This window comes from Stenella coeruleoalba, assembly GCF_951394435.1.
Source record: "Stenella coeruleoalba genome assembly, chromosome: 11".
Taxonomy (NCBI): Eukaryota; Metazoa; Chordata; class Mammalia; order Artiodactyla; family Delphinidae; genus Stenella; species Stenella coeruleoalba.
Window position 1 is genome coordinate 25,205,909 of NC_137157.1, and position 15,071 is coordinate 25,220,979.

Here is a 15,071-nt window from a genome sequence, read left to right on the forward strand (position 1 = left end):
TTAATGACTCTTTAAGACAGCAGTATATAAAAAGGGGATTTTAGTTTGCTTCAAGCATAATATCAGCTGACATCATAAAGCTTCTAATACATTTTTAGGCTAATGAAATATAAGCCCTAGACCTAAGTTAAAGGAACTACTAGTTCAGTTTTATTCTACACCGATTCAGACAAACCTGGAGTTGAGTTCTAGATGCACAGTATAAAAGCAACATTGACAAACTGTAGTATATCTGAAGAGGGGTGAATAAGATAGTTAAAGGTTTGGAAATCATGCTACATGGGCAATTAAACACTTGAAGAAGAGAATAGTTAGGAGGAGCAATAAAACTTGACTTCAAATTTTCAAATACCTATTAGAAAAGAGATTGGACCTATTCTGTATTGTTGCAGACAACTAAACTATAAACATAGGAAGAATTTTAAGAAGAAGGATGTCACAGTTAAACAAAATAGTACCAAAAATGAAAAGGGCTGCTTTTGTTTACTGAGATTTCTAGAACAGAAACCGGATGACCATTGGACAGAGATTTTGTGGAGAGAATTCACGATGGGGTAAGAAGTTGGCCTCAAAGACCCCTAAGGTTCCTTTTGATGCTAAAATAATCCCATGATCCATTAGAAACCTCATTTACTGTACTAAGTTATACTCGAATGATACCTTTGCAGCCTTTTGGTGCTTTGCCTCTAAACTAAAAGTCTTCAGATGGCTGTGGGGTTTTTGGTCCTTATGGCTACTTTTTTCTTACCACTTTGCAACTCATTCCTTGTTTTAACAGGATTCTGCTTCATTCTACTTTGTTACTTCTAATATGCTATGGTCTAGGATAACAGCATAACCAAACTTATTAACATTGCATGAATAATTTAAGTGAAGACCTAAAGAGCTCTCCTGTGAGTAAGGTCTTTGGTGCATGGACTTTTTGCCATCTATTTTAGTTCTTAAAGGCCCTTTTATCTTTCTTTCAAGTTCTCAGGAGTAGTCTAGATTTGTCAATTATGTGGCTTCTGAAAACTGGTTATCAAAATTCCATGCTAAGCTTCCTACTAATTCATAATTTTTTAAAAAAATTCTAAACTCATTACTAAAATTTTCAAAAACACTTAATCATAGGCAATATATGCTGATCACTGAGCAAGATTTTCCTTAGGTAGGTAAACTTTTCCTGTATAGTTTCTTCAAAATGAAAATAGAAAAAAAGAAAAACAAAATTTTTAAATGAAAATAAAATTTATAACTAAATTAGACTATACCACCAAATGAACTTTATTAGAATGCTAATTACTTCTCTCTTGAGCTGCTTCATCTTGGTATAAACATACAGATTCCTTTAGACTATGGAGAATCATTCTGATTTCACTGGTTTTCTTCTTAATCCCTGCTCTTAGTATATAGTAATAATTTTAACATTACTCAGTCAAAAACATTTAATGAAAATTTACTATATATCTAGCAGGTGTTCTCAGTTACGAATAAAAGAAAAACATAATAATGTTTTATATAGACTAAGTATAAAAGACTGCTTGACCATTAAGGCATTTACTCTCTTGTTAAAGGAAACAGGAACCAGTTACAGAGCAATCAAGGAAGTATATTATCAAGGCAGGATTGGTGCAGATATTATGCCCCTAACACTTGTAATGAGAAATGGAGTAGTTCTGCCTCAATATAGTAGAATCAGAAGTTAATAATAAAAGTGCATTTTCTTTCTTTTTTTTAAAGATTTGCTTTGTTAATTAGGTTAATATTGGTGCTTAGAGCCTTTGGTTGTTATAATTTCCTATCATTTATTTGGTAAGAAGAATAATTTGGGGACGTATTTCACTGACTTCATCGGGAACATGTCTATAAGATATGAAGAAAGCCTACCGCCTACTACCAATATTTGAAAAATTCAAAGGGTTTATTTTCTAAAGTGTTACATAAATTGCTGTTCCACACCTTTTGCCACTTCCCAGTGTTGGCCAGAATAATTTTAATGTCTCCCAAATGGATGATGCTGACCTTGCCCCAGTCCCTCCTGGGAGACATAAACTTCTTACGTGTCCCCAGCTGAGTCATAAATAATATCTACATATGCCCCAGAGCTCTGAACTGTCGTCATCAGTAACACACACAACTGAATGGTATCTGTAAAGTAGATAATTTTCTGGAAAATATTTAAAGGCACAATATGAACACTGCAATAAAAAATTGCTTTCTACTTAACTTTAACCAATTTCCCTGGATGTGTACGTAGATTTATATCTTCACAGAACTTGCAAAAGTCCCAGACTCAAGGGCTGTGTAATCGTCTTCCATAAGCAGCAGCCCTGAGCAATCCTATCCACAATTAGCTGCTTGCCGTCGCTACTAAATTGTTCCCCATACGTTATTACACAACATTATTGTTTCGCAGCACAACTGGAGAGAGAGTGCTTGGAAGGACCAAAGAGGTTGTCTTTGTCGTGCCCCTGCCCCTAGACAAGGATGTTCTTAAACTGGGTACTAGCTAATCCTGTGACCCTTTTCTTTTAGCACCTTGAGTTTGAATTAGGGAACACGTTTTACATCAAAACAGATACACCTCGGATAAAGTAAGCATTGATTGTTTAGCCAAGATGCCCTCCCCCACCCCCCGAAAGTCAGCAGAGAAGCGGCGAATGCCACTTAGCAGTTAATGAGCTCTCCCTTGCCCTTGACCCCGGACTGGATCAGGGGTTCCATCCCTGGGTCGTTAGACTCTGGGAGAAGGGGTGGCGGGAGAAGAGGAGGGCTTGTTTTTGTTGGGGGATGTAGGAAGTAGGAGCTAGCCTGTTTCGCGGTTTCTTAAGCCCCTTGGCATGCCCTGACCTGATCAAGAGGGAGTCAACTGCTCTCTGGAATGTTCCGGGAGAAGGTGGGAGACTGCTTCCAGAGGAGGCCTGTGGGTGCTGGAGGGCACCAGGGGGGTCACACAGGGAGATGCAGGGCAAGAGACGGGAGGGGCACGAGAGAAGCTGGGGTGCGAGGTGACGGACGCGCGCGGGGGCTGAGGCGGGCGGGTGGAGCTGGCAGCGAGGCAGCGGGGGCGGCTGGTCGGGCGAGAGGATCCCTCCCCGGGCGGCGGCGGCGACCCGACCGCGAGGGCTACTGCGCCCGGGCTGTCAAGCGAGCGCGGGGGGCGGGCGGGAGGAAGGGGTGGAGGTGCGAGGGGAGGAGGGCTGGCACCGGAGCGCCGCGGTGTCGGTGCAATAAAAATGCATCCCATGGAACTGCCCATGGAGAAGGACGGGACCGAGACGCAGCAGCAAGAGGACGTGGTAAAAGCGGAGGAGGACGCCCAGGAGGCGGTGGCGGCGGCGGCGGCGGCGGCGGAGGCGGCCGGGAAGTGAAAGGTCTCGCAAAGTTCAGCGGCTGCTGCGGGCGCCGAGCCCCGGGCTAGCGACGGAGGAGCTCGCAGGACCGCTCCGCGGGGCATCGTGGCCAGGCGGGCTATGGTGCCGGGGCTCCCGCCGCCCCCGAGGTGCCCGCGCTCCTCCAGGCCGGTGCGCGAGGGTCACCCCACCGCCCGGCGCGGCCCCAGCCCGCAGCTCCCCGCCGCCGGCGCCCACTGACCGAGCCTGGCGCCCTAGGAGGAGGAAGAAATAAAGAGCCCGGTTCCTTCCGAGGACTGCTGGCGCTTCATCCCGCGGCCGCGAGGGCTCGACTCCCTCCCGCACCCGCCCGGCCCGGGTCCTCCCGGCTCCTCCCGGCCATGGGGAGCTGCGCGCGGCTGCTGCTGCTCTGGGGCTGCTCCGCGGTGGCCGCAGGTGGGTGGTGACGCTGCCGGGCCCCCAACCCCCTTCCTTCGCCCCTTGTGTGCCCCACCTCGGAACTCGGGGGTGCAGGCGAGTGCAGGTTGAGAGCGCAGAGCTCAGCTCCCAAGGATGAAATGAGTGGCCATGTTCCGCCTCCTTTCCCCGGGTCTCAGCAGTTTAAAATACTACTGATTTTTTTTTTTTTTTTGCAACTGCGATACACATGCCTTTGGATAACCCGATATCCTGGGTGCGCCCTGCCGGAGACAGCGCGACCTTGGTTTTTTTTCTCGGTTTGGACTTGTAAAAAACTGCCTTTCCATTTTGTGAGGGAACAAAGGACCAAGCTCGCCATCCCCCGGCACTTCATGGCCTGAGGAATGATGGGGAGGGGTGGCCCAGCGACCCTGGGCGCGCGTGGGCCGGGGCCGCTCTCTTGTTGAGAGCGATCGCCGTTGTCTCCGACCTCATGCTGGGTACTAGGGAGCCAGGTAGGGACACCTGGGGCGGGGTGAGTGGCCTCTCCCTGGGCAGTGGCTAGAACTCAGTGAGACCCCGGGCTGGGACGATAGGTAGTGATCGCCCCGGGTTGCACGGAGCCGGCCTGCCGCCCTTGGGGAATTGGTACCCTGGCCGAGGCTCCGCGGGAGGTCGGAGGCGGGTCTGCTTCCTGTCTCGGTAACTGGACGACTGATAGAGGCGTCGTCAGATGCGCTCTCCCTCCCACTCCCGTCCCGGCTGCCTTGGGTTGCCCTTGGCCACCCGTTCCTAGCTTGCCGTTTCTAAATTTGGGAACCCCTTTTGCTCCTCTCCCTCCTCTTGCAGGTCACCTGGTTTCCAGCTAGGCGTAAGTGCGGTTCAGGGTGTAAGGGGGAAAGAAAGTGAGGGACTCTTTGGCCACTTGGTCTCTCAAACGCATCTCGCTTGCTCCAGAAAGGGGAGTGTGGGCTGGAGGGACGGACTGTTGGAGAGAGAGCATTGGCACACTTCTCCCTTCCCTTCGGTTTCATCCACTCAGCCCCCAGAGACGCTAGCATGAAGTAAAAGCCAGGCTTAGAGTCTGCATCCCAAACGCGTCGGACTCTTAGGAGCATCCTTGCTATACTTGGATGGTCACTTCTTTAGGGATCTCTAAGTATTGTGTCCACCGATTATTTATCTGGCTCCAGTCTTTTCTGGATTTCTTCCTAGTTTGGGGTGGGGACATCTAAAATTATTCAGTACTTTTCCCAAGGAGCCGTCAAAGGTCTAAGCTTTTACTTTAATTCTTGCTACTTATGCACCCCTGCATGCTGTTATGCATGCTCCCCCAGCCACAAGGTGAACTTTAATAAACCTTTCCCTTTTCAAACCGTGTTATGGCAAAAACATGCAAGCAATCAAGAGGTTGTAAATAAATATCACAAGGCAAGTGTTTCAAGTCAAAAATACTTGTACGGGCAGTATATGATTTTCCCTGAAATGCTTTACAGGTGAGTCATAGCACACTGTGTGTTTGGGTGATCCTGGCCACAAGCAACTGTTGCCCCAGCTAATCAGAAAAGTGGCAAACAGAGTCCAGGCATAACGCACACTTGAATTTGACATTTAAAAAATATGCCTAAGGAAGCCCTTTCTTATGGTTGCAAAGAACCATAAGGCTCGTGAGGCTCGTGATAGTCAGTTGAGTGTGTGAAATGTGTCTCTTTTGGTCTAGGCTGTCATTTGGCTTCTCCAACAGTATAGTGATAACGATTCAGAGATGCTCCCTCTTAAGAAGCAGAAACGTTCAGTTAGCCGGAATTTGGGGTTTGACTTCTTTTTCCTTTTTTTCCCTCTCTGTTTTAACTTTTAAAATAGATAATTTTGCTTCAGGTATTCATAATTAAAATGACAAGCCCACATTAAGGATTATATTATGTAGTCAGGATGTTAGTAGGTGTATAATGTTTATCATTTTAAGTAATTTTGAAACATTAAAGTCTGTTGGACCTTTGTTTGGGTGGAAGCGCATGTTTCTTTAGGAAGGTGTTTTAGTTCACAGATTATGTTTAAAGGTCCTGTTAGTGGCTGCCAGACTGTAAACATTCTCCTGTTAAGCAAACAGGTAACTACTGTAGAACCTGTCATAGGTAGAAGCACTCAAGAGGCAGAGAGTGTGTCAAATAAGCTTTTCTGTCATTTGGCAGTTTAGAGGGTTTTTTCTTACTTACATTTACTTAATATTAAAAATAGATATTGCACATCTTGGCTCCAGTGGTCTCTAGCTTTGTATCCCTAAGTGAGATCCCATTGTATACCAATACCTCATATTGATTTTCTTAGGGAATTGGTCCTTTCATGTTTTCGTCTTAAAAATACAGTAGAATTCTACATTTCCTCCTTAATGCATTCTCATAAACATGTTAGATAATGCTAAAGACTCATATTATATTTGAAAGACTAAATTGAGTGATCTTAAAAACATTGTTGGTTTTTGGTATTATTTATGTCATGACTTCAAAAGCAAATGAGTGTATTTCAAAAATAGAGACTGTTAGAAAGCAGTCCCATTATCTTTACCCAATGTTTCCACTTTCCTTCCTCTTGCCCTTTACCCAAAGTGATTTTATTTTCTTCTATGGGAATTTTACATGAAACGGGCACGCAGGCACACACTCACACACACACATGCACATTCACACACTTGCATATGCCAATAGTATAAATGCAGAACAATATTCATGCTCAAATTCGGTAGCATTTCCTCTTTACTGAAAGCCTTGGGGCAATATGGGGATAACGCGACTGTTGAAGATGGACTAGGTGGACAAAAGAAGTTTCCAGATGGGTTTGTCTTGAATAACATATGCTCTCCCATCTCTAGGACTGAGTGGAGTGGCTGGAGTGAGTTCCCGCTGTGAAAAAGCCTGCAACCCTCGCATGGGAAATTTGGCTTTAGGAAGAAAACTCTGGGCAGACACCACCTGTGGTCAGAACGCCACTGAACTGTACTGCTTCTATAGTGAGAACACTGATCTGACTTGTCAGCAGCCCAAATGTGACAAATGCAGTGCTGCCCAGCCTCACCTGGCTCACCTGCCAGCTGCCATGGCAGACTCATCCTTCAGGTTTCCTCGCACGTGGTGGCAGTCTGCTGAGGATGTGCACAGAGAAAAGATCCAGTTAGACCTGGAAGCTGAATTCTACTTCACTCATCTGATTATGGTGTTCAAGTCCCCTAGGCCGGCAGCCATGGTGCTGGACCGGTCCCAGGACTTTGGGAAAACATGGAAGCCTTACAAGTACTTTGCAACTAACTGCCCGGCTACATTTGGCCTGGAAGATGATGTTGTCAAGAAGGGAGCTATTTGCACTTCTAGATACTCCAATCCTTTCCCGTGCACTGGAGGAGAGGTAAGGGCACATGTTTAACTCTACACTGTAAGTAAGGTAGAAAAATGTTACCAGCCCACATTTTTTTTAAAGCATGAAGGTATACTTGTAGCAACATGAGTGAAATTAGAATTTTTCATGAGCTTTATTTGTCATAAATTATTTCTCACCCTTAGACATGGATGTGTAGTCATTTTCAAGCAGGTTGCCCACTGGCTAGGTTTAAGTCAGATTTCTAAGATTTTACTATTTTTCATTTTAAGAAAGAGGAAATATGCAACATTATCATTTTGCCTTAGAGGTTTAAAAGGCTACTGATTTCTTCAGTTAGCAGGACTGATTACTGTGCTTCTGAAGAGGCAAGAGTTACTGAGACAGCCTGTTCCTGGAGCCCATGCTGGTATCTTCCTGAAACTGTTAGCATAAATAGGAAGTAAATAAAAACAAAACCAAGGGAGAAAAAAATATGTTTGTCAGAAGGATACTTTTATATAACAGAGGAGTTTTACTGGTAAGATTGCAAGAGTGCATAGCAAACAAATGAAGGTAGTTTCTTTTAAGATGCAGAAACTCTTTTTGGACACACATACACAACAGTTGCAGCTTAGAGTCTGGGGTCTATCCTGGGCGCAAGACCATCTCAATATCATTCTGCAAAACAGCCTCCTTAGCTACTAGTCCAATTTCTGTATGGAATGTTTACTCTTTGTTTCATATTTCCCCTCTCCTAAGGGGGAAACATGTCTTTTTTAACTTGTACAGATGTACCTAGAAAGCCCTCCCCCACTGAGATATGTGAAAACATGGAATTTAGAGGCAATTGAGAGAAAGCAGATTAAAAGAATAAAATACCTTCAACATGTAGATCAAGAAATATCAATGCAGAAAAAAAGAGAAGAGAGAGTATAGTATTTCTAATTCTAGTACATGACACAAACACACAGAGTAGCTAAGTGGTTCTCAACAAGGAGTGATTTTGTTACCCCCATCACGAGGGGGACATTTTTGCTGGGGAGAGGGACACTGTTGGCATCTAGTGGATGGAGGCCAGGGATGCCACTGAGCCTCCTACAGTGGGCAAGATAGCATCCCTCCCACTCCTGTTCCCAACAAAGAATTGTTAGCTCAAAATGTCAATAGTGTCAAAGTCGAGAAAGCCTGGACCAGGTGTTAAGCATATATCCAATGCATGTATTACAATGGCTTCAGAGACTAACATAATCATTCTTCTAGCAGTCATTTATATTACTGTTCACAGACTTCCCAGATGATTATATTTAGTAAACATTCATTGAGCCCCTACTATGTGTGTCAGGCATTGTACTCAGTGCTGCTAATTCTGTCTTTGGTTTGGGGGACAGGGGTGCTTGCCAGGGACTTGATGGAAGGACTGGTTTGGAAACTTCTTCTCCCTCCTACCACAGACCCATATGGACTTTTGCCATGTTACCCAGCTACTTCTTCTTCTGTGGACACTCCCCAGACCAGGAACAGAGTTGCTGGCACCAGAGCCGAGCAGGATGTGGTACAAGCAACACACAGACTATTTTCCATTCTTAGTCTTCTTTCCATTCTTCTCTAAAGTTGGCTTAATATTGTAAACCTGCATGCACCCTGTCATGATGGACATTTTTAAAGATACCAGGACAGGAAAGAGACAGATAAGTTAGACTCATTGTTTTCTTCCGTGGAGAACACTTTGTGTTGCAAACAAATGAATGGCTTGAACTCTCAAATTGCTTTGGAATTGATCCACAGGCTCCTATCAGTTGCCTGCATCTCAGTGCTACTGGGCCATGTGTACCTATGAAGTAGCGAAAATAGAGTTTCAGTAACCAGATGGCAGGCATGCTTGCTTAGCAAATATCATATTGAATGTATTACAATGGCCCAGCAATTACTTAGAGATGACTAAAGGAACATTTATTTAACCTGTAGCAGAGCAAAATCTTGTCTTCTTTAAAGCCAAACTACTTATTGTCATCAATGCTTACATCAAATTTCAAGCAGAGACTAAAATTTACGTTAGATAGATCTTTCAATGTGCAGTCACCTTTTATATCCAGTTAAAAATTTTTTTACTGTAGTTGTTATTTCAGCAGACATATTTCAACGGCAAGAAAAACATCAAGGGCCACCTAGTTCTCTCTAGAGCATTATTTGCAAGTGTACATTAAACCATCATAGAATTTCTTCCCTTCAGAGACAGGTTTGAGAATGAATCTTTCCCTCCTGAGTTAGAGAGTAGAAGAGAGTCTTCCTCAAAGGTAAGGACCAGAGGAAGCCCCCTAGGAAATGATTATTATCTACCTCTCGCATGTTGCTTTGGAATATAAATTAGTGCTGAACTACAAATTAATTTTTCAGTACAACCCTGTATCCTCAATCACTCTCTTTGAAAACTGAGTGATCAGAAAAATAAGCCAATTAATCTAGCATCAAATAAGTAGTCTCAAATTTCATTTACTCCTTATTTATAATACTATAGACCTGTATCTTCCTCCATTCTATATAAGACTTCTCAGGCTTTCTCTAGGTATTATCCTACTACTCAGACTAACATAAATATATCCCAGACTTAATTTGTTTCCATTATTCATTCTAAAATATTTCTTTGGGCTTTTAGGGCCCTAGAGAGTCCTGTAGTTGCATGTCTAAGAAATCAGATATGCCCATCTTCAGAGTGGAAGGCACCAGTCATCTGAAAAAGGACTTTAAAAATATAGGCCCGAAATGCACCCAGAAGAATACTTTTTAAATTCAAGAATAATTTTTAAATTTAAATACTTTTTAAATCCAAGTCAAATCTACTACACAGAAACTTTCTAAACTGGTCAGCAGTTTCAAAGAATAGGATATGGTTATCCTAAAATGTGTCTCCTTTACAGGAGAGGAGATAGGCTCAGAGGTAGGGCGATTTGCCCAACGACATACAGTTAGTTAGTTATGTGGCAGCGCTAGGACTAAATCACAAGTCTTCTGACTTTAAGCATAGTATTTGTTTCAAAAAACCATGTTCTCTCTCCATTACCTCTAAGAATTGCTAGCAAAGAGCTATCTGCCTTTCTCCTCGCTCACTCTCTCACATTTGCTATTCATTTGGATGTGACATGAAGGTAAAAAAGAATTTGCCAGATGGCTTTCTCCTGAGCAGGAATGTCCTCTGAGATGTCAGTGGTGTTCTGGGAATGAAAGTTTCCATGGCCAAACCAGATTGGGAAACACTGACTGGGTTTAACAAAATTAGACATTTATAAGTATATAAATATTCTCATTATGTGTCCTCTGTCTCCAAGTGGGAAGTATAGGATGGGACATCCCCAAACTTATTTGCCCATGCAACCCTCTTTTTGCAGAACTCCGATGACTATCTTTCAGAACTCTAGAGATCCTCAGAGCACAACTTGGGAAATGCTGGGGTGGAGGTATTAAGTGCTCCCAAAATCCTGGTAAAAGGCACAGATGGGGAAGGTGTTGTTCAAGGGGTACGAAGTTTCAGTTATGCAAGATGAACAAGTTCTGGAGATCTAATGTACAACAGTATGACTATAGTTAACAATACTTTATTGTGTACTTGAAATTTGCTAGGAGGGTGGATCTGGAGTATTCTCACCACACATACCGAAAAGTGGTGACTATCTGAGGTGATGGAAATGTTAACCTGAAAGTGGTGATTATTTCACAATATTTATGTATATCAAATCATCAAATTGTACACCTTAAATACATGCAATTCTTAATTTTCAAATATACCTCCATTTTTTTTTAAAAAAAGGCACAGGCAGATGTGGTGCTTGGCATGGTACTGGGAATGGGGGTGGGGAAGGGGGAGATAGAGAACAAATAACTAAGTAAAATATACAGTATGCCAGAGTGTGATAGGTAGTAAGGAGAAAATAAAACAGGGTAGGGGATAGGGAATGCTGGCAGGGGAGGGCTTGCTGTTTTTAAAACAGGTTGAAGGATTTGTGTTTGATGGAACAGACAGTGACAAGAAATCTGAGTTCCTGGCAAGTTTTCTTGAGTGAACAAAATCTGTACTTAAGGGTCCCATTCTGTCAACCTGTTGATATGGAAAAATGAAGTTGTGTATTAAAATGACAAACACTGGTAAAAATCCCTCTTGCTAGTGTTTCTTAAAATGAGAGCATTTGAAAAGGAACCTGAATGTCATTGATGGAAAAGCACATGACTGATGAGTAATCTGAAGCCTGAAGAGAGTTAAGTGACTTGTCTACAATTACTCAGCTGAAATTCGTACTTCCTGACTTCTAGCCCAGTGCTGTTTCCATTATACTAGTTTGAAATTCCTTTGTACCAAGCTGTGTAGTGTGAAAGATACAAAAACTATATACATTCCTTTCCTTCGTAATCCTTACAGTCCAGTGGGTAAGAGATTAAATGTGATAATTTATGGACTGATTGATTAAATAATGTGAGGTAGTGCATGATTAATTCCCCAAGTATGTTGTGAAAATAATGTGCTTTGCAAGATCTGAGTATCTGTTTGTCTCTTTAGGCCATTGAAAAGGATTATATTTCAATACCTTGTGATAAAGTCAGTATGGCACAAATGTGCAGAAAATGATAAATTAATCAGGTTTTTACAGGTATTTATATGTATAATGTCCTAGACAATATTTAGGATTTTTAAAACTGAAAAGATAAAGTAATACATGAGTAGAAATGCTTTCTAAACACTACTCTTTGGTTAGCTACTTGTTTTCTTCAATCATTGAAATGTGCTCATGCCTATTTTTTCAGCAGCATCAGTCATGAGTCATAGTGGCAGCTCTTATCTACTGAAGCTTTCCCATCTGCCAGGCATTCTGTAGAGTCCTCTGCATCCCTTATTTTCACAAGAACCCTGTTAGTTGGGTACAAGTATTTACCCCATTTTACAGACAAAGTACCTGAGACTTAGTGAGTCAGAGTAACTTGGTCAGAGTAAGTAAGTAATGAGCTAACCTGTGCCAGAGCTGGGATGATGAGCTTGCTTTAAAATTATTTATATGATTAGGTTTTATTATAACTCCAAAATTAAAAAAACAAAACTAAATTGCTCTGGTAATTATGAAACTGTAAGACTTACAGTTTAATTGATAATTTGTAATATAGGTTTGTGAACTTTGCATAATAAAGTTAATTTTTTTTACATTAGATAGAAAAATAACAAGTAAAGATTCTTTGCACTTAATGTTACCCAAGATATTTAAAATAAACTATATGGGAATGAGTATTACAGTTCTTCAGTACCATTTAGCATACTTTTTATTTGATTGATTTGTTTGTTGGGTGGAAGGGAAATACTTTTTATCTAGTTGGTAACCGCTTTAAGTAATTCTTCTAAGTTATTAATGTTATGCTTTGAAGCATATTCTCAGCTACAATTTTGTTGAACTTTTTTGAAAATAAAATGTTGTATATATTTGTTTAGAGTGTTTCAATTATCCACACCCTGGGGCTACTCCCTTCCTGTAGGGGTGAGGCTAGAGACTTACAACAGCACATTTTAAAAAATGGCTTTAGTTTAAGGAAAACCCACAGGATGGTTATCAAATAAAATTATTCAAAGGAGCTACATTAAAAATTCGAACAAACCCAGAAATTAAATCAATAAACTTTGACTTATTGATTTCAATGGGTGAATACCCACCCCCCTACCAAATACCTTCTTTCTAGCTATTAAAAAAATCTGTTTAGCAGATATTTGTTCTACTTGATGGTTTAACTTTGCCAGTATTTGGTTGTAATTTTCTGGAAACTTTGAGATCAGATTGCAAAATGCTGAGTTAGTAACTGATGATTCATATGGAAAAATTAAGGCCAGACAATGAGGAACAGACACCTGGAGGTCAGGTATATCTGGGCATACAAGGTAACTTCCTACCAAGGAGCGGAGAACACAAACCAGGATGGGAGTATTAGAGGTTAGGGGCTCTGGAAGATGAGGAAAATGAATCATGCAGAGAATATGGAAGTTGTTGCTTCTGATCAGTAATCAGAATTGTCTGAAAAGTCACTGAACGTAATCTCTCTCTGGTCTGCACTCCCATGCACTCTGGTCACTCACATGTAACTATAATATCATGTCCCCCGTCTCTTCTATTCCTACAGTGGTCACTTCGTGAGGAACTTTGTCTCCTCTCTCCTTGTATTCACTCTGTGGCTCCCAGGACCCCAACCTCTGAACCTAGCGCAGATCCCCACAGGGCATGAATGTCCAGAGTGCATGTGGAGAATACTTCAGGACAGCGAGGGCGCTGGTGCTGAACTGAATTATATGAAAATAACTGTAAAATGATAATACTGTTTACTAATTGTGTTGGATGTTACACAACTCCTAAGTATCCTTTCAAACTAGTCCTGATTCGTTCATTCTTCTTACAAATATTTATATAGTGTCTCCCATGTGCCAACTATTTTAGGAGTTGCGGACACACAGCAAAAAGTCAAAAACTGCTGCCCCTGAGATTACATTCTAAATGTAAGGTGCTAAACAAGTTAAGTAAGTAAAATATATGGAATGTTAGATAGTATCAATAATCAGTGTAAATTAAGAAAGAAAAAAAAAAAGCAGGGAAGGGGGCTAGGAAGTAGGAAGGGGGTTTTAAATGTTTAGACAGAGCTCCCAGGGAAAGCCTCACTGTGACTTTTAAATTAGACCTGAAGGGAAGCAGAAATGAGTCATGGGCACGTCTAGGGGAAGAGCAAAGGCCCTGAGGAAGTCTGCCTCCTACTGATAGGACTGTGAAGAGGCTGGTGCTGAAGCAGAGGGGTTGAGGTGTAGTATAACAGGTGAGGTCAGAGGTCAGAGGGATAACGGGGAGGTGTGGGAGATTATGTGGAGCCTGATAAATAGGTGCCCAGGATGGCCCAAATTTACACCTAGATCACTTAAATCCTGTTCATTATTTGTAGCATCCCCTTTCACTCTCAAAGAGATCCCAGTTTGGACAGTAAGTTATTATAGTCATTGAGTTTTACTCTGAATGATACTGGAAGCCAGTGGAGTCTTGAGCAGAGGGGCAATATGATCAATTTATTTTTAATAGGATTTCTCTGGTTTGTGTGTTAAGGAAAGACCAAAGGGGGAAGCAGGGAGACCAGCTAGAACGCTGTTGCAGTAATTCAGGCTAGATCTGATGGTGCCTGGACAGAAGGTAGCAGTGGAAATGGTAAAAAGCTGTTGAGTTCTGGATCGGTTTTATGGATAAAAGCCAACAGCATTTGCTGACAGGTCGGATGCAGGGTATGAGAGAAAGAGAGAAGTAAGCATGTTTTTAGCCTGAGCACCTGGAAGAATGGGATAGCCAATTACTGAGATGAAGAAGACTCTAGAGGGGACAGATTTGGAGAGGAATGCCAGGAGCTTATATGTGGACACGTTAGGTATGAGTTGCCTGTGAGACATCCAAGTGGAAATACCGAGTAGGCAGTTGGATCTGTGAGTTTAAAGTTCAGAGGAGGGTTCTGGACTAAATATATAAACTTGGGAGTCATCAGTGCAGAGATGATGTTTAAAGCCATGAAACTGGATGAGATCATCAAGGGAGTGGGTGTGGATAGAAAAGAGGAAAGTCCAAGAACTGAGCCCAGGAGAGGATCAAAGTTAGTCCACTGACGCTGCCATTACCATAAACGCTTGGAACTGCCCAGGCTTATACAAGAACCAGTCTTACCAATCTGCGGGTTGGTAATTAAATGGTTGTTTAATTAAGCAACAACATGAATTCGAATAACATTGACTTGCTACAGTCGAAACAGAGGGTACAAATCTAAAATGAAAAGTCAGAGGGAAGGCATGAGAACTGCAACTTTAGGTTTTCAAAAGATGAACCGAAACAAATGAGGAGAAGGGAAAGCACTGAGCAGGTAATAAATGATGATAGAAAAGGGAGAGGGAACAGTATTGAAGGAGAATGATAACCCTTGAAAATATCATGCTGAAAGAGAAAT

The 15,071-nt window shown here is 42.2% G+C and overlaps 1 protein-coding gene across 3 annotated transcripts in view; it reads left to right on the top strand.

Moving 5' to 3' along the window:
- Nucleotides 1–3,207: 3,207 nt before the first annotated feature.
- NTN4 (netrin 4) overlaps nt 3,208–15,071 on the top strand; it is a 107,409-nt gene continuing 95,545 nt past the window's right edge. For 2 of the 3 annotated variants that reach the window (XM_079937823.1, XM_079937824.1), the window contains exons 1-2: nt 3,209–3,770; nt 6,604–7,133. In XM_079937823.1, coding sequence (XP_079793949.1) covers nt 3,716–3,770; nt 6,604–7,133 — 585 coding nt within the window. In that variant the 5' untranslated portion in view covers nt 3,209–3,715. Of the gene's footprint in view, nt 3,771–6,603; nt 7,134–15,071 lie in introns of all 3 variants that reach the window. The other variant, XM_079937825.1, reaches the window with a different exon arrangement.